The sequence below is a fragment of the Hippopotamus amphibius genome, chromosome 8 (assembly GCF_030028045.1).
Source record: "Hippopotamus amphibius kiboko isolate mHipAmp2 chromosome 8, mHipAmp2.hap2, whole genome shotgun sequence".
NCBI classification, from domain to species: domain Eukaryota; kingdom Metazoa; phylum Chordata; class Mammalia; order Artiodactyla; family Hippopotamidae; genus Hippopotamus; species Hippopotamus amphibius.
Genome location: NC_080193.1, coordinates 65,105,067 through 65,126,119, shown reverse-complemented (window position 1 = coordinate 65,126,119; position 21,053 = coordinate 65,105,067). Strand labels below are relative to the sequence as shown.

Below are 21,053 nucleotides of genomic sequence, written 5' to 3'. Positions count from 1 at the left end.
AATATTTTTAAATCAAATTCAGAACATAAAAACAGAAGTTCACATACTTTCAAATTAACAGTTAACCCCTAGAAACAAAGCTGATATAGTAATTACTGCTGTAAGCACAGGCATTTGTACTGAACAACTCACTCACATTATTTAGCAAAGTTTAATCTCCAGCAATATTGGTTTTAGGTGAGAAGCACAGTACTTTTTAATAATAAAAAGAACAGGGACCCCTGATTTCAACTAATTAATAAAAGACAGTTTTGAATACAGATGACCTCCAAACCTCATTTTTTCCCTTCTTCCTCCTTATTTTTCTTTTTTTTAAATTGAGCTATAACTGTCATATAACATTATATTAGTTTCAGGTGTACAACCTAATGACTGGCTATCTGCATATATTGTGAAATGACCACCACAATAAGTCTAGTTAACTTCCCATCGCCACACAGTTACAATTACCCTTTTGACTCCCCTCACTCCTTTTGCCCACCCCTCACCCTCTGCCACTGGCAATCACCAATGGTTCTCTATATATATGGGTTCTTTTTTTTTTTTTTTCTAAAATTCCACATACAAGTGAGATCATATGGCATTTGTCTTTCTCCGTATGATTTATTTCACTTAGCATAATGCCCTCAAGGTCCATCAGTGTTGTTGCAAAAGGCAAGATGTTCTTCTTTTTTACGGCTGAAAAATAGTCCACTGTATACATAGACCATATTTTCTTTATCCATTCATCCACTGACAGACACTTAGGTTGCTTCCACATCTTGGCTATCATAAATAATGCTGCAGTGAATATGTAGGTGCATGTATCTTTTCAAGTTAGCGTTTTCGTTTCCTTCGGATATATACCCAAAAGTGGAATTGCTATATCACTGCTACTTTTAATTTTCTGAGGAACCTCTATACTGTTTCCCTAGTGGCCCTACTTACCCTTTCATAATAGCAAATGTCACTTACTGATCACCACTGTTAATAAAGAAGCTAATAATCAGAAATATGGCTAAAAATGTATAATTATAGAGTAATAATCCCCAGAAAATTCAAAGATGTAGAAGTATATCCTAAATACTAAATATATACCTAAATGACTATTTTAATTTCTCACCAAAAGGGGAGCTAATTCAATTTTCATGAGCTTACTCACATTTCACTATTAATCACATATTGCCAATCAACCACAGATTCATGGTAATCGATTAAAGCTCCTAAAAGTGGATCAGAACGGAGCTAGAGTTCCGTGAGTGTATTAGTTATCTGGCTCCAAAAAGTCTGGTCATCTAGGATTTTGCAGCTTTTGCATTCACGAGCACCCACCCACAGTGAAAATTTGTGACCTAGGCAGTTTAAGCGATCAGCCCAACATCTAGGGACACCTTGCAGAAAGATCACAGGCAGTTAGTAATATATCCACTGTATTTTATTTCCAACAGAGTAAAACAATTTAAGCACGATCTTTTAAATAAAATGTAGCTTTCTGTGAGGACTGTGTTACTTCTGATGTAATTCTGAATGTCAGGATAAAATGTCTCTTGGGATAAAGAACAAAGGCCTACTCTGAAAGGAAAAAAAGGGGAAACTAGTGAGATCAATTTCTCCCAGATACATAAAGAGGGAAACTAAAAGGAAATTAAATACTATGATTAAGCTTTATTCTCCTTCAGGATAGATTTTCAACAGATATACTCTCTTTAAAGCAATTTAAAAAATCTTTTTCCTTAAAATTGATGTTTAAAAAAAAATCTATAACCCTACAACATATGGAAAGAAATGTTATTCAAAGTATATCAAAGATAAAACATAAACATGCTATTTTTATTTTATTACTTTAAAATATATACCTTGTCATTACAACATGTTATAATGGTCTTCATAATCCCGCCTTAAAAAAGAAATATTTAAGTCAAAATCCATGCATTGATCTTTTTCTCCTTTTACAAAAAAGGGAGAAATGAAAATTATTCAACACCATTATAAAAAAATAAAATGTTTTCTCACCTGTCATAGCAATTGATATCATCCAGCCAACAACCTTGCTTCACTATTTCAATGGAACCAGAAATATTCTTCCAGGTAGCAAAACAATGCCGCCGTTTATCTTTGTCACCATAACAGGATTCAACACCAGTTCGATTGGTTCTATCTCTTTCCCAATTAGCATTATAGAAAATACACTCCTGAGTTTCTGATCTACCAAGTATAGCACCTATAAGATAATAAAATGACAAATTTTAATATAACTGTATTCATTCATAAACAGATTGTCTCCCAGTATACCAAACTTCAGATCTTCCTAAAATGTCAATAATTTACTGTCTTACCAGTGTTGTAACACTGGGTTCAGGTTTCCAGGTCAATCTCTGTATTTTATTTTATTTTATTTTTTAAATTTTATTTATTTATTATTTTTGGGGGGATACACCAAGTTCAATCATCTGTTTTTATACACATATCCTCGTATTCCCTCCCTCCCTCGACTCCCCCCCACCCTCCCCATCCCAGTCCTCTAAGTCATCTTCCATCCTCGAGTTGAACTCCCTTTGTTATACAACAACTTCCCACTGGCTATCTATTTTACAGTTGGTAGTATATATATGTCTGTGCTACTCTCTCGCTTCGTCTCAGCTTCCCCTTCACCCCCCGCCCCCCCAAACCTCCAATCTCTGTATTTTAAATACAATATAATAATAGAAAGCGACCACATGTATCACAAGTTTTCTCTGTAAAAGGCCAGTTTCACTTAAGAATGTCCTTGATGGAAAGCAGTAAAATGGTTAATATTTTTTAAATCTTGACCCTTGAGTAGACTTCTCAATATTCTGCGTGACAAAATGGGAGGTAACCAAAAGCACTTCTGCCGCACATTGAAGTACAATGATTGTTTCCAGAAAAAGCCATTGCATGACTGAGTTGTGAACTAAACCAACCAAAGTTATTCAGACTTGAGTATTTGGCAGAAATGTTCTCAAAATGAACCAAGTAAACCTGTTACTTCAAGAAAAACAACTGACAGTACACATTGCCAATGATCAAAATAACTTTTCAAGCAAAAATAAGAATTTTGAAAAATTTGTATTTACCATCATTAGCCTGACACCCTCCCAATACTTAAAGAATTTTCTGATGAGATCAGTGGTGATATTAACAAATATGACTTTTAAATACAGAATAATGAGATGTGCCAGTATTTAGAAGGTCTATATAATTCAGAAAACCATTATTTTCCAAGTGAATTATGTGTGATGTTTGAAAAACACTCATGGGTAAAAAAAATCCATATAACATCCAAGATGGCCAAGTAGATTTTAACATTATAGAGGACAAAAAGTTCATTAGTGGTTTCAGATTCCTAACTAACTTTTAAGAAACCATCTCTTGTCTTACATGGAAAAGCAAACTGGAGTATTCAAAATAATTCTGAAAAAGATGTACAAAAGAGAATTCATACTGTTTGTTTGCTTTCTGGCCGCACTGCATGGCTTGCTGGATCTTAGATTCCCACCCAGGGATTGAACCCTGGACATGGCAGTGAAAGCGCCCAGTCCTAACCACTGGACCGCCAGGGAACTCCCCATACTGCTTGTTTTTAAGACTTATACTAAAGCTTCAGCAGTCAAGACAGTGTAGTCTTAGTGAAAAGACAGACACATGCACCCACAGGACAGAACAGAGAATCCAGAAATATACCTATACGCATATGGTCAACTGATACACAGCAGAGGTACCAATGCATTTAGACAGAGAAAACAAAGTCTCTCAACAACTGAACATTTGGACATTTATATGCAAAACAAAGAACCTCAACTCATATCAACTCATAGCTCATGCTATATGCAAAAATTAACTCTAAACATATCATAGACCTAAAATAAAACCTAAAACTATAAAACTGATAGAAAAAAATCTTGTGACCCTAAATTATGAAAGATTTCTTAGAACACAAAACATATGAGCAACAAAAGAAAAAACTGCTAAGATGAACTTCATTAAAATTGAAACTTCTCTTTGAAAACTAAGGAAAAATATTCAGACTGGGAGCAAATACTTGCAAATTATATACCTAAAAAAGAACTGATATTCAGAAAATATAAAGACCTCTCACAATTCAATGACAAGAAAACATACTACCCAACCTCTAAAAAATGAGCAAGAGATTCAAATTCAAAATGAATGGGAAATACTACATAAAAAGATACTCTATATCACTAATAATCAGGGAAATGCAAACTAAAACAAGATCTAATATTGATTAGAATGACATACAAAAACAAAACGTACAATCTCAAGTGCTGGTAAATATGTAGAGCAACTGGCACTTTCACACATTGGTGGTGGGAATGCAAAATGGTCCAGCCACTTAGGAAAAACAGTTTGCCAACTTATAGTGAAACATGCACCTACCATACTACACAGCAATCCTATGCTTAGGTATTTACCTAAGAAATGAAAACGCATGTCCATGGAAAAATCTGTACATTAATGTTTAGAGTGGCTTTATTCATAATTGCCAAAAAACCAGAAACCACCCAACATCTAACACTGGTAAATGGAAAAATAAACATCTATACGATAAAAAGAAATGAACTTGTGAGAGCTGCAATCAAATGGATAAACTGCAAATACATTATGCTAAAATGAAGACAATGAAAAGGCTACATATTGTATATGATTCCACTCACACAGTATTTTGGAAAAGGCAGAAGTACAGGCACAAAAATCAGATCAGAAGCTGGGAGGGAGCGGAAACGGCTGATTACAAAAGGGCATGAGGAAACTTTTGGGGGTGATGGAAATATTCCACATTTTTACTGTGGTGGCGGTTATATGATTGTATGGGTTAATCAGAACTCACAGAGTTGTATATCTAAACAAAATACATTTTATTCTCTGAAATTATACTTCAATCAATCTGACTTAAAAAAACATCAAAGAAACTACTACCTGTTGAGTTTTGGTATAGTATCAAAGGAAAACATCCACAATTATATAAAAAAGCTATGAAAACATTCCTCCTTTTTCTAACTATATATCTGTGTATGGCCAGATTTCCTTCACATCAAAGCAATACAACAAATTGTTCTATCACAACAAATTGAGTGGAAAAACAGATAAAAGAATCCAGTTGTCTTCTCCTAAAACAATTATGAAAAGAGATCTGTAACAATTTCACTAATTTTTTTGTTTTGGAAAATATTTTTCGTAAAAATCTATTCTTTTGTTAATGTAATGGATTTACTGTCACTTTTAAATATTTTTAAATTTTCTGCCTTAATTTCTAATATGATGAATATTTATGGATACAAACCACATTAAAAACAAACAAACAAACAAAACCCTTTGGGGTAAGTCTAAAGTCCTGAGACCAAAACATTTGAGAACTGCTGCTCTACCATGCTCTAGCACAGAGATATAATTATAAGCTGATAGAATCTGTGGAAGTAATGGTGCTGTGGACTTCTCAACTACAGAAGAAATAACAGTGTGAGCGGACATGTTGTAAACTATCCCTGGTAACTCTACGTCCATTTTATTCTATAAAAGAAGGGCTGCTACTGCTATTCATCTGTATATAAACAGTAGCCATTTTCTAAATTACTCCTTTTCACAAACCTGTTGAAAATAATAGCAAATTAAATTTCCTCCTTTTCTAAATAACCCAAAAGCAATCATACTCTGCCTACATTATCTCAAAACAGGGGATGGCAAACTTTTTCTGTATAAAGCCAGAAAGTAAATATTTTAGACTTTGCAGACCATATGGTCTCTTTCACAACTACTCAATGCTGCCATTGTAGCACAAAAGCATCCATAGTACAGTAAGTGAATAAACACTGTTACATTCCAATAAAACTTCATTTATGGACACTGAAAACTAAATTTCATGTCATTTTTACATCACAAAATATTATTTTTTCCAACCATTTAAAAAATGTAAGAATCATTTTTAGTTCACAGGCTGGATGTGGTCCACAGGCTGTGCAGCTGGCTACCTCTTGAAACAACAAGATTCCCACAGTCTAGCTAACCTGCCTTTTGTTTGTTTGTTGGGGAGGGGTCTTCTATGAACTATCACTTGTGTAATTCATGTTAAAAACCACTTTAATTATTTTTATTTTTTAAAAGAAGACTCCATTGAGGAATAGGAACAACACAAACTAAATAAAACTGAGCCCCCCAAAAGAACACTGAATAGAACAAAAATGCCAAATGGGTTTCATCTTTGGTGTCAATTCCAATCAACTAAGAGTGGCTGCCAGGAGCAATGTACTGAGAAAGATTTTGAGGTAAAGGGTCTTGAAATTAGTATAGAAGGAGGCGGGAAAACATCAGTATCTATTCTTTGCCTCTGACCACTAAATTTAATAACATGATGATTATAAAATAAACCAAGTTACATGTATTCTTATGTTCTTATGATCGCATAGTGATTTCAAAAGTGTATTTCTAAAAAGGATGGCAAAAGTTAGCTATGTTTACTAGTTTTTAATAGCATCTCCCAATTTAAAATTTTCTGAAACTTTAAATTTGTACCATAGGTGTATTCTATCAGAGTAATTCCAAATAGTACAATTTTCAAAAGAAATAAATGGACATAAAAGGTCTGTGTGCAGGTTTTATTATAATGGTTCTTAACAAATGATGTGCATCAGAATCCCCGATGTGTTTTCTCCAATTCATGTTTAAGTGCCATTTGTATGCCTCAGGAATGAGTGGCTGAAAAGGACAAGTAGGGACATAGAACAATCTCTCTCACTAAATCAGATGTAAAAGTTCACATCAAAATTTTAGCAAACAAAATCCAAAAATGTATTTTTTTTTTAAAGTAATACACCACAACCAAGTACAATCTATTCCAGGCATGTAAGGTTGGCTTGATATTCAAAACTCAATAAATGCAATTTGCCAAACAGACAGGCTAAAAGAGAAAAATCATATGGTCTTTCAGTATAACAGGAATAGAGGGAAACTTCCCCAAACTCACAAAGGGCACCTACAAAAAAACCTACATCCAACATCATATTTAATGGTGAAAGATTGAATGCTTTCCCTCTAATATCAGAAACAACGCAATGATGTCTACTCCCACCACTTTTATTTAACATAGTACTAAAAATTTTAGCTACTGCAATAAGGCAAGAAAAAGAAATTAAAGGCATACCAATTAGAAAAGAAGATATAAAACTGTTTCTATTTGCAGATGAAATGACTGTCAATTCAGAAAATTCCAAGGAATCTTCAAACAAAAAAATGCTGTAACTAGTGAGTTCAGTAAGTTCACAGAATACAAATCAACACACAAAAATCAATTGTGTTTCTTTATACTGACAATGAACAAGTGGAGCTGAAATTAAAAACTAAAAGTACCAGTTATAATTGCTCCTAAGGAAATAAAATACTTACATATAGTCTAATAAAACAAGTATAGGATTTATATAAAGAAAATTATAAAACGTTGATGAAAGAAACCAAATAAGACCTAAACACCTGGAGAGACATATTGTGTTCATGGACTGGAGAAGCCAACATAATAAAGATGTCAATTCTCCCTAAACTGATATATGGGATTAATCCAATTCATATCAAAATCTCAACAAATTTCTTTGTGGACACAAAAAAGAGCTTATTCTAAAATTGGCTGAAAAAGAATAATAAAGGGAGCAATCACTCTTCCTGATGCTAAGGCTTATCATATAGCTGCAGCAGCATGAGAGTGTGGTACTGGTGGAGACATAGACACAAAGACCAATGGAACAGACAGAGGACCCAGAAATGGACCCAAATATGCCCAATTAATTTTTAACAAATGAGCAAAAGAATTTCAATGGAGGACAGACTTTTCAATAAATGGTGCTGGAGCAATGGACATAGTTCAAACAAATATTTCTTAAATGCCCTCCCCTTTGCAATCTATCATCATTCTAATAATTTCTGAAAGCCCAGCTCTTGCAGAAAAGCCTCTCAGCATAAATCTGACATATATGACAATTTTCTAGTTTTCTCATCAGGACTCCTCCTTCCCATGAAATGCACACTATTTGCAATCCAATATAAAATATTTTATTTCATATTTATTCACTGTTTTTAGTTAGTTGTCTATACATGTCCTTTCACATATCAGAATGCCACTGGGTCTAAGACTACCTTACTTGCCCTCCAAACATAAACAGTACTTAATGAATGATTAAAATGTAAAAAATGTGATGTAACAACTGAATTTAAAAAATCCGCCAACTACTACTGCACCCCCCCATCTCCTCTGAAACAGGTAGATGGAATTAAAGAATCTTTTACAATTATAAATTGTATTAATTTCTTATCTGATTAAGATGACCATGTTTTTCACGGCTCTGTGACCAGCCTTATCCTATCACAATTTTCCTATGTATGCAACCAACATTAAAAAGAAAGAAAGAAAGAACTGTTGTTGTTTTTTTTTTTTTTCTTTTTTCTTTTTTTTTTTTCTCTTTTTTTTTCTGCGAGAGTAGACTTGAGTATTGTCAGTCACACAGGCATAGGCAGTTTCCCACATTTATTCTCACGGCCGTGTCAGGCGGGTTATAAGGACACAGCTTTGACACAGGAAGGTGGGAGCACTGTGTCCCACACGTAATTGCCGAACTGCACACCCAGTTGCGCCAGGGGAGCCCCCCCGCCCCGCACCTATAGCGCACACGCGGTCCACAGATCGTGGTACACACGCTGCTGCGCCGGCGCAGCCGCGCACACGGTCACCCCCCCACTTCGACCGCACCCGCTCCCGCCCAGTCAATCACGCCGGGGGCGCACAAGGCCCAGGTACACGTGCCGCGCGTACACGGTCCCCAGCTCGCCCGCGCACTCGCGCCGGCTCTCACACCCCGAAAGAACTGTTTTGACACCTTACAAACCTGAGGCTTCCTTCTGGAAAAGTATTTTAATGCTGTCTGAAACTATCAACAAGTCACTGAGAACAGAGTGCAAACAGGCTACTGAATGCCTTCCCTAACCTTTATGCCTCCCAAAGGCAACTTAGTTCACTAGAAAGGGTTAATGAAGTTTCAAAAATAACAAATACAACATGAAAAGCAATTCTTGTTTCCCCTTCACATTCACTCTAGGGGTAGAACACATGTCCAAAGAGAATCAGCTATGGAAGGAAGATCAAACTGAATGATGCTTTTAATCCAAAACATTTTATAGTACAAATAAAAAATAAAATTATATCAAAAACATTATATAAAAGAATTATTTTAGGCAAATAACTGGGAAGTTCTGATATAATACCACCCCTCGTGGCACCAAGTAATCCTTAAGTAAGTAAATGTATACAGCATTTTATCAGCTCAACAGGTATTTTTTAACAGTCGCTCACTATATTAAGTAGTCATCCAACAACCCAGAAATTTGCAAGCTACCTACCATAAATGAGTATCATGTAACCCTCAATATGATGGATACCCTAATTTTCCCCAATGAGAAGATATTTTTAAAATCTTCTGACCAACTTGAAATATACAAACCTTTCTATATTTGTATGAAAAGCCCAATGTATACTTATTTTAACTCATTAATTTAGTTTTATAAATATTTTAAAATCATGAAGCATAAAAATTTTAAAAACAATTTTGTTCAAACTTCATATGCATCTTTCAACAAGTATTATCTCATTACCTTCTTTTTGAGTCATTTAAAAGTATCAAAACTTGAATTATCTTCATTTCCATTTAAGTTGTTTTGAGAAACAATACTTTTTGAAGTCATACAGAATACTGTCACCAGAAATGTTTTTCCAAGCCACAAACTTCCATTCACATAAGACACTTTTTTCCCCACTGTTCTATAAGTACATATTGTGATGTTCATAAAGTACTTACAATATTGCTCTTGAAAGTGAGATTTTAAAGTCTTTTTTTTTTACAACCTTTGTGAATAGTTTACAACAAATTATGATAGTAAATCACCCCCCCCCCAAATAATTTCTTATTTGTGAACTCTTTATTCCCCTTTACCTATTCCCTCAGGAAACTTTCATAAACATTCAAAACTAGCATTGACTGGCATCATTTCAAGCCTGTCTCTCTTCTACAAACATTATACTTCTACTCAAAATTATTGAGAGAGAGCCTCAAAATATTAAAAACTCTGCAAAGTCTCAAATATAAAATGACTTTCTGGGAATAATCTTTAGAGAAAATTCTGCTTTTATATTGAACATATACAGATAAAAAATTGATCGTATGCTTGAACTGTAAATCAAAACACCAAGATAAAGGCTATAGATAAATGCAGTAGGACTCTGGAGATGATAACCTGGACCTCCACTAGACTATGAGCTTCCAGAACAAGCCCTGTTATTACCGCTGTATCACCAGTACCTGGCACAGTACGGGAACTCAATAAACATGCACTAAATCAATCAATTTACAAAGAAATGAAAAAGGAAAGTTTTATGGAGGAAATGGGACTAAAGCAGGACTATTAAGGAAAGAGACAGAACTGAGCTTCTCTAAGACAGAGAAGATCATGACCAAATAAACAGGGCTGTGGTTAATCAGTGTTTGACAAGATTCTTTCACTAAACATGAAAGTTCCACATTCTTTAGTATTGGGTATAATCAAGGCAAGTTTGCAAGACATCAAAAGTTAAGAGTAGAAGTGATATTGTTAAGATTAACATGAAAATCAGTAAACTATGTTGGAATGGAAAGAAACTCAGTAAGCCATACTAACTACCCAATTAAAAACCAAGAGTCTATATAATATCCATGCTTACCAGATGGCTACAGGTATCAAAAGGATTAGCAAATTAGAATACGGAGATCAAAAAAAAAAAAAAAGAAAAAAGAAAAGAAAAGAAAAAAAAAGAATATGGAGATCAAGTTTCTGCTTTACATAGTCTCTTATTCGGTCTAAGCATAAGAGAGGAAAATATAAGTGATCTGAGTTAGGTATTTGGTTGTTGATAAGTGTTTATCTTACATCATCTGACAAAATAAAGCCTTATTCCATATGTATCTACCCTTTGTTTCTCTTTATTGCTAACTCTCTTCCTGATGTTATGTTCTTACTGTCATGAAAGATATGTATTGTCCAAGATAAGCAAGATATCTTCAAAGATAAAGCACAACAGAAAAGTGGTTTTGCCTATAGCCACAAAATGTGTGGGCTACCTATAAATGCCCAGATCTCAAGATTAAAATAGTTCTATGCAGTTCTCTGGCACTCACTCAAAATATGAATTACATCAAAACCGGTCCAAGTAGCTACAAGTACTACCTAGACCGTATAAAACAGATTTCTGATATTACATGTTTATTTTGCGGGCAACAGGGAGATCACAGTGACTACAGCTGGAGGCCAATATTCCCATCAGAACAAATGGACTATTTTTAAAAGTGAACAAAAGCCAAAATTGGACATACATTTAGAAGAATAAGAGATAAAAGGTAAATTCTCAAAATCAGGACATCCTAAGACAGATTAAGGAAACACACACATACATAAAGTAGTTTCTACTTAAAACAATCTACAAGTCTCAATTACTTTGAAAAGACACTAGGTACATTAAGGGGTTTTACTGCTTTATTTACTTGGGAAGATGCAGGCTTTCTTTTCAGTAAATCATCAAACTCTGATGTAAAAACAGATCACTTCAGCTGCTATGAAAGTAATGTGAAATATTACCCTTGAGGAACCAACAGTATTAAGGAGAAACTAAAAGAAAAAAAAAAAAAAACTCAACAAAGTTTTCATCAAAGTAACATCTGGCAACTTAAAACCAGCAACTGAAGAAAATTGGGAATATATATTAGAGAAGTTTTAAATGGCAATAAGCTTCTATTAAAGGAAAAGAATACAATCTGAGAACTCACTATGATATTAAGTAACAGATATATCATTTAACTAGCCTTATTTTAAAAATCAATAATAGCCTTCATATTTATAACTAAGATTCTTAGTGTTAGAAAAGAAAAATCTAAAATTCTTGTTTATTACTTCTGTGTGTTATGTAGTTTCTTCCCCACTTTAAAACTCATTCTAATAATTTGTTTTTATGCATCTATAAACACATCAAAGGTCTTCTGGTATCCTTTCTTTTCTATATTAATAAACATCACGGAAGACAAGTCACCTTCCCTATTTGGTTGCCCTGGGCTGTTTTTAAGCATTAGGAAAAAAAGTAAAGTCCACAATGTCCCAAAAGACTTCTGATAAACAAGTTAGAAATATGAGCAAGGAGAATAAATTTTGAAATAAAATTTCTGTATGGCAATGCAACATTTCAGGCCCTGTCAATCTAAATTTTTATTATTATTTTTTTAACTAAGCACCTTCTTACCACCAAACAATCACTTCCAAAGAAAAACACAAACACTTTCTGGCAATTTTCCCAGAAATTTTTTTTGCCTTGCCTGCTATACTCTGTACTTAGTACTATCAGTCTGACAAAATAGTGCAAGATTCTATCCATCTAGCTTAAGTAATATAAACTAAAAACACAACAATGTGGAATAAAATAAAAATATAAACATTGTACGTTGTGACAGTAGACATAGTGTGTGCATGCGTGGGTGTGAGAAGGCGAATAAAAGTAGAAGTCAACATTTAACCACTGGTTATCTAAGGACTCCTAATGTTAATTCCTGACAAATTACTAAGATAACCACCTAAAATGTATTTTAACACTGTTAACTCATAAGTGACTGATTTTCCTCATATAGATAGTTCCAAAATAAGTATTTACATATACCTTTATACAGACCAAGGCTTGAAGAAAACATAAGTTTCTCAAACCTCTCTTAAAAAGCCTTAAAATTTTAGAGGTCCAAAGAGAACACCAAATTTGTAATAGTAGAATTTCCTTTTATAAAAGAGGCAAGCAAAATCCCTCTAAATAAATCCCTTACAATTTTTTTATTTTTAATTCACTTAATTGTAGATCTAGTTCAATACAAAGAGGTACATTTCTGTATAGCAAAATTTTTAAAGAACCTCATTTTTTCAACTCTTCTTTGCTAAGTACAAAAGATGCTCTATACCTGTCTTGTTCAATAAAAGATGCTAACTAACCTGTGCTGAATTACTAAACACTAAATAACAAAAGATATCCATTATAAAGTTCTATGCCAAAAGAAAGAAAAGTTTCTTTGAAAGTAACATCTTTACACCTTTAAAGGTAACTGTTCTCATTCTCTTAAGGAATGACAACATCTTTTTGGGCAGAAATATACTTTAAGTTGGTATATTTGGTTAGTAGCCTGGAATAAAGCATTGATTTTATCATCACCCAGCAAAGAATTTCATTTTCCTGAATACATTAAGTATACATAGAATAATAGGAACCAGAAAAGAGCAAATCACTAAACACCAAATTTGTGATTTAACTGACTAGCATCTGGGAACACATTTAAGATTATTTTTCTACGACAGTCCAAGAAAGCCTGGCAAATTTTCAGACCTCAACCTCCCTGTGCCTTTTTAATAATTAAAGGGGGGGGGGGGGGGGGGAGAGGTAATGGTTGTAGGAAAAGACTTGCTTTCTTCTAATTTTAACCAATATAAGTAGGCTTCTTATAACATTATGAGGGAGAAACTTCCACAAAGAACAAGAAAAATACAAGCCCAATGTTTTCCCCTTCACAACTTAGAAAACTCTACCCTTCTATGCCTCTGCCCTTTGGCAGGACACTTTAAAGCCTATTTTTGGTAACATGCTACATGAAATCTTAAGAGGACATTATGTCTTTCACAGAGGTAAAGCATCTTCTACATTCAAGAAATATATAGTGTTGGTAGGCACTTTGATACTTAAGTACAAAGCAGAAATAGAAAAAGGGAAATATTTTCAAAATTTGAGATATCTTTAACCTCAACCTGGGAAAAAGAAAAAATGAGTCCTAATTTTCAAAACAAGACACTAACAAGTAGAAAGTAGGAGAGAAAAGTACAAATCTTTAGATATTTTTGAACTTCAATTAAGGCTTATTCTAATTTCTCCTCTAAGGTGAAAATGGGAAGGCAGGAATGATAAATAAATGATCAGAAGGTCACAAAGACTAGGGAATTTCAAGTATGCTTCTTTATCAATGTACCTCATTTAAAGGAAAAAGTCATGTTATCGCCTCTAAAAAAGTAGGATTTTGGCTTGAAACTGAATTTGGAAGATAAAAAGATGACTAAAAAAATATAAAATTCGAATGCGATATCCTGACAACATACAAAAGAGCTCACTAGTTATCATTGCTTGGTATTACAGAACAGCCACACCACCAACTCCTTAGGTAGCATGGATACCTTAGAGAGCAAATAAACCCTCTACAAAGGCCTTCATACTAGCTATAAAGAAATCATACTTTCATACTAGCACTCTTAAGGAATAAAACAATGAAATGTTACCTAGCTTGTCAAATGAAAATTTATAGATAACTGACACCAAAAAAAAAAAAAAGAGCAAAATCATTTAGTCATAAGAAATAGAATTACAAAAAAAATCTAAGTTTTTTAAGGTGAGTGTCAGTGAAGTAAGAAAGTTATTACTGCAAATCACCAATCTCTCTCCCTGGACTAGAGCAATAGCTTCCCTAACTGATTTCCCAAGTTCCACTTTATCCTATTCAAGCAAGTCTTCATCCATAAGTCAGATCCTTCATTAAAGCAAACAAAATCAAGTCACTACCCCCAATTTAAAGCCATTCAATGGCTTCCCACTACACTTGGCCTTAAAATTTGAACAAATCCGATAAGGCCTTCCACAATTTGGCTCCTGTCCAGCCTTAATTCACACTAGGCAGCAAACTTCTTTCTTCAAACATCAAACTCCTTCAGGCCTTGATACATTCTTTCTACTACCGCCTCCCCATCCCTAACCCCCCAACCGCTTTCTAAAGCTCTTTATTGGAATATAATTGCTTTACACTATTGTGCCAGTTTTTGCTGTACAACAAAGTGAATCAGCTGTATTTATACATATATCCCGATATTCCCCTCCTTCCTGCGACTCCCTCCCACCCTCCCTATATCAGCCCTCTAAGTCATTACCCATCTTCGAGTTGATCTCCCTATGTTATGCAGCAGCTTCCCACTAGCTATCTATTCTACATTTGTTAGTGTATATATGTCAAAGCTACTCTCTCACTTCGTCCCAGGTTCCCCTTCACCGCTCCCCCGCCCACCCCCCACCCCATGTCCTCACGTCTGTTCTCTACATCTGCATCTTTATTCCTGCCCTGTCACTGGGTTCATCAGTACCATTTTTTTTAGATTCCATATATATGAATTAGCATATGGTATTTGTTTTTCTCTTTCTGGCTTACTTCACTCTGCATGCCAGTCTCTAGGTCCACCCACCTCACTACAAATAACTCAATTTCATTCCTTTTTATGGCTCAGTAATATTCCATTGTATATATGTGCCACATCTTCTTTATCCATTCATTGTTGATCCATGTTCTGGCTATTGTAAAGAGTGCTGCAATGAACATTATAGTACATGTTTCTTTTTGGATTATGGTTTTCTCTGGGTATAGGCCCAGAAGTGGGATTGCTGGGTCATACGGTAGTTCTATTTTTAGTTTTTTAAGGAACCTCCATACTGTTTTCTATAGTGGCTGTACCAACTTACATTCCCACCAACAGTGCAGCAGGGTTCCCTTTTCTCCACACCCTCTCCAGCATTTATTGTTTCTAGATTTTTTGATGATGGCCATTTTGACCGGTGTGAGGTGATACCTCATTATGGCTTTGACCTGCATTTCTCTAATGATTAATGATGTTGAGCATCTTTTCATGTATTTGTTAGTCATCTGCCTGTCTTCTGCAGAAAATTGTCTATTTAGGTCTTCTGCCCATTTTTGGATTGGGTTATTTGCTTTTTTGGTGTTAACCTGCAGGAGCTGCTTGTATATTTTGGAGATAAATCCTTTGCTAGTTGCTTCGTTGGCAAATATTTTCTCCCATTCTGAGGGTTGTCTTCTTGTCTTGTTTATGGTTTCTTTTGCTCTGCAAAAGCTTTTAAGTTTCATTAGGTCCCATTTGTTTATTTTTTATTTTATTTTCCTTATTCTAGGAAGTGGGTCAAAAAAGATCTTGCTTTGACTTATGTCATAGAGTGTTCTACATATGATAATCTCAATAGATGCAGAAAAAGCTTTTGACAAAATTCAACATCCATTTATGATCAAAACTCTCCAGAAAATGGGCATAGAAGGAAATTACCTCAACATAATAAAAGCCACATATGACAAACCAACAGCCAACACCCTTCTAAATGGTAAAAAAGTGAAAGCATTCCCCCCAAGGACAGGAACAAGACAAGGGTGCCCACTCTCACCACTATTATTCAACATAGTTTTGGAAGTTTTAGCCACAGCAATCAGAGAAGAAAACAAAATAAAAGGAATCCAAACTAGAAAAGAAGTACAATTGTGGCTCTTTGCAGATGACATGATATTATACATAGAAAACCCTAAAGATTCTACCAGAAAACTGCTAGCACTAATCGATGAATTTAGTAAAGTAGCAGGATACAAAATTAATGCACAGAAATCTCTTGCATTCCTATACACTAACAATGAAAGAGAAGAAAAAAATTAAGGAAACTCTCCCATTTACCACTGCAACAAAAAGAATAAAATAGCTAGGAATAAACCTAACCCCTTTTAATGGGTGAGATACTGGAGTAGAGTAAACAGAGAGAAAATGCTTGGAAAAGTTTATCAGATAATGAAATGAAAAAAGGCAGAATATAAACTCTTACTTTGGAAATACTTCTCAAATAACTGTGAATGCAGTTTGATTATATTTAGTAAGTTTTTAAAAACACATGTATTTACCATCTTCCCCACTCTTAAGAAACTACTGATCTCTTAGCTCTTAAAGTTAAGAGATCACTACTCACTTAACTTTCTGTGATATTTCTATAATTATTACCCTGCCCTCCAAAAATGAAAGACTTCTTTGCTACTTAATTCATAAGAGAAAAGGGAAAAAGCCCTTAAATCTAATAACCTTTCTTTAAAAATCCCTAAATCACAACAGTACAAAACATGCACCCTTCATCTAAAACCCAGAGAAAACTAAGCAAAAATCTGATTCTAGGTTACAGTTACAGGCCTTTTGTGTAAAAATGTAAAAGCTGTATTTGTAAAGGTCATGTCTGCCCATTTTAAAAATAAATACATCCATCTAACACCTTTCAACAACTACCAAAGTTGTTTTAGATATTGGCTTGTCTGAATCTTATAAAAGAGTAGTAGCAGGAATAGTAAAATCAGATTAACATACTCATTTTTATTTAATATTATGTAGTGTATTTTATCTAAATCTTTCATGTTTAAAATTTTAAAACATTTCCTCCAAATCTCTTCTAAACTTAAAGAAAACATTTTTTTCTTGAACACTTTAATAGTCTTGCTATATTAACACTGCCCAAAATCTAACAATTTTGTTCTATGTTACTTACCACAAAAGAATTACTAATAGTAGCTCAGTAAAATTTTCCCTCCACAACTTAATGGAACAAAATATATATACTACAGGCAACAATTTTTACTGTAAGTATTCATACTTCTCTGTACAGGCATACCTTGGGGTTTGGTTCCACATCATTGCAACAAACTGACTATCGCAATAAACCAAGTCACACGAATTTTTTGGCTTCCCAGTGCATATAAAAGTTATGCTTACACTATACTGTAGTCTATTAACTGTACAAAAAGCATCATGCCTAAAAAGACAATGTACATAAGCCTTTAAGCAAGCTGTAATCTTTTTGCTGGTGGAAGGTCTTGCCTTGATGTTGATGGCTGCTGACTGATCAGGTTAGAGGTTGCTGAATGTTGGGGGTGGGGGGGGGGTGCTGTGGCAATTCCTTAAAATAAGACAACAATGACATTTGCCACATCGATTGACCCTTCCTTTTATGAATGATCTCTCTGTTAGCATGCAATGCTGTTTGATAGCATTTTACCCACAACAGAACTTCTTTCAAAATGAGAGTCAAGGGACTTCCCTGGTGGTGCAATGGTTAAGAATCCACCTGCCAATGCAGGGGATACAGGTTCGATCCCTGGTCCAGGAAGATCTCATTATGCCGCAGAGCAACTAAGCCCGTGCACCACAACTACTGAGCCTGGAGTCTAGAGCCTGCGCACTGCAATGAAGAATAGCCCCTGCTCACCATAACTAGAGAAAGCCTGCGCACAGCAACGAAGACCCAACGCAGAGGAAGGAAGGAAGGAAGGAAGGAAGGAAGGAAGGAAGGGAGGGAGGGAGGGAGGGAGGGAGGGATGGAGGGAGGAAGGAAGGAAGGGAGGAAGGAAAAAGTGAAAAAAAACAAAAAAACTGCCAAAAAAAGAAAAGGGAGTCAATTCTTTCAAACTCTGCAGCTGCTTTATCAACTAAGTTTATATAATATTCTAAATACTTTGTTATTATTTCAACAATCTTCACAGTAACTTCACTAGAAGTAGATGCCATCGCAAGAAACCACTTTCTTTGCTCATTCATAAGAAATAAATCTGTAGCCATTCAAGTTTTATCATAAGACTGCAGCAATTCAGTCACATCTTCAGGTTCAACCTCTAATTCTAGTTCTTGCCAATTCCACCACAACTGCAGTTATTTCCTACACTGAAGTCTTGAATCCACCCCCCTCAATCTATGAGAGCTGGAATCAACTGTTCCAAACTCCTGCTAATGCTGATATTTTCACCTCTTTCCACGAATTACAAATGTTCTTCACGGCAGCTAGAATGGTAAATCCTTTTCAGAAGTTTTCCAACTTTGCCCAAATCCATCAGAGGAATCACTCACTATCTATAGCAGCCATAGCCTTACAAACTATGTTTCTTAAATAATAAGACCTGAAAGTCGAAATTACTCCTTGATCCATGGGATACAGAATGGATGTTGTATTAGCAGGCATGAAAATGACATAATCTCGTCATACATCTTCATCAGAGCTCTTGGGTGACCAGGTGCATTGTTAGTGAGCAGTAATATTCTGAAAGGAACCTTTTTGCCCTAAGCAATAGGTCTCAATAGTAGGCTTAAAATATTCGGTAAGCCATGTTTTAACCAAATGTCCAGGCTTTGTTCTTCCATTTACACAGCACAGGCAGAGTAGATTTAGCATAATTCTTAAGAGCCCTAGGATATTCAGAATGGTAAACGAGCACTGGCTTCAACTTCCAAGTCACCAGCTGCATCAGCCCCTTATAAGAGAGTCAGTCTGTCCTTTGAAGCTTTGAAACCAGGTACTGACTTCTCCTCTCTAGCTATGAAAGTCCTAGATGGCATCTTCTTCTGATAGAAGGCTGTTTTGTCTATACTGAAAATCTGTTGTTTAGTGTAGCCACCTTCATTAATTATCTTAGCTAGATCTTCTGGATAACTCACTGCTTCATCTTGCAGTTTGATGTTCTAGACACAGCTTCTTTCCTTAAACCTCAGGAACCAATCTCTGCTAGTTTTAAACTTCTCTTCTGCAGCTTCCTCACCTCTCTCGGGCTTCTTATAACTGAATAAAGTTAGGGCCTTGCTCTGAATTAGACTTTGGTTTAAGGGAATTTTGTGATTGGTTTGATCTTCTATCCAGACCACTGAAAGTTTCTCCATGTCAGCAATAAGGCTGCTTCGTTTATCATTTGTGTGTTCACTGGAGTAGCACTTTTAATTTCCTTCAAGAATTTTTCCTTTGCATTCACAGCTTGGCTGTTTGGCACAAGAGGCCTAGCTCTCTGCCTATCTCAGCTTTCAACATGCCTTCCTCACTAGGCTTAATCATTTCTAGCTTTCAATTTAAAGTGAGAGATGTATGACTCTTCCTGTCACCTGAACACTTAGAGGCCACTGCAGGGTTATTAACTGGCCTAATTTCAATATTGTTGTGTCTCAGAGAATAGGGAGGCCCAAGGAGACAGGGAGAGATGAGGGAACAGCTGATCGGTGGGGTCGTCAGAATATACATAATATTTAACAATTAATTTTGTCGTCTTGTGTGGGTACAGTTTGTGGTGCCCCCAAACAATTACAACAGTAACATCGAAGATCACTGATCACAGATCACAATACCAAATAATAATGAAAAAGTTTGAAATATTGTGAGTATTACCAAAACATGACACAGAGACACGCTGTGAGCAAATGCTATTTGGAAAAATGGTGCCACTAGACTTGTTCAACACAGGGTTGCCACAAACTTTCAATTTGTAAAATACGCTATATCCATGCAGTGCAATAAAGCCTGTATAACCAGTCAGTAAAGAAATTTAGTTTTCAAAGAGTAAAGCTGCAGAGTGATAAATGTGGCACTAACAGTTTTCATCAAGTATCAAAGTAACAACAGAACACATTCTAAACTAGCCTCCTTCAGAAAGTTTTCATGTAAACCTCTATAAAGCATATTACTCACAATTAGTCCACAAATTTTATCACCTTCCCTAATACAACTTTCATTTGAAATGTTATGTTTACATTGAAAACAAGCTATGTCTACTTCAACAATAACCAACAGCTGATAAGATTTCCTATTTATATGAATGATTGTTTTTTGGTGTTTTTTTGTTTTTGTTTTTGTTTTTTTGTGGCTGCACTGTGCGGCATGCAGGATCCTAGATCCCCAACCAGGGATTAAACCCGTGTCCCCCTGCAATGGACTCACAGAGTCTTAACCACTGGTCTGCCAGGGAAGTACCCTATATGAAAGATTAAACTATTTTCTAATAAGCTACCACCTATACCCTATTAATAAAATCAGAAAAGCTCCTGTTTACTTAATATAGTAAAAGGAAATTTTTGTGTTCAGGAGTATGACAGAAAACCTCGGAAATGTACAACTGAAGAACAGTAAATAAAGTTAAACTGTTTACTTTTAAATCCAATAGTGGAGGGGGGTTAACATCCTTGCTTATGTCCTAGTAAGTTTAGTAAGTTAAATGTCTAAAAAGAATTGTTGGCCCACATTAAATGCCATTCCACCGTTTTTTTCAACATTCTGCGACCCAGAAATGTTTATATCCACCATTTTCTTAAGGAACAAAGATCCACAGAACTGTAACAACTATCCGGGCTGTTCCCAG

The 21,053-nt window shown here is 35.1% G+C and overlaps 1 protein-coding gene across 3 annotated transcripts in view; it reads right to left on the bottom strand.

Moving 5' to 3' along the window:
* ACVR2A (activin A receptor type 2A) overlaps window positions 1-21,053 on the bottom strand; it is an 86,895-nt gene that overhangs the window by 30,411 nt on the left and 35,431 nt on the right. For all 3 annotated transcript variants that reach the window (XM_057743954.1, XM_057743952.1, XM_057743953.1), the window contains one exon: window positions 1,993-2,200. In XM_057743954.1, the coding sequence (XP_057599937.1) occupies window positions 1,993-2,200 (208 nt within the window). The remainder of the gene's footprint in view (window positions 1-1,992; window positions 2,201-21,053) is intronic.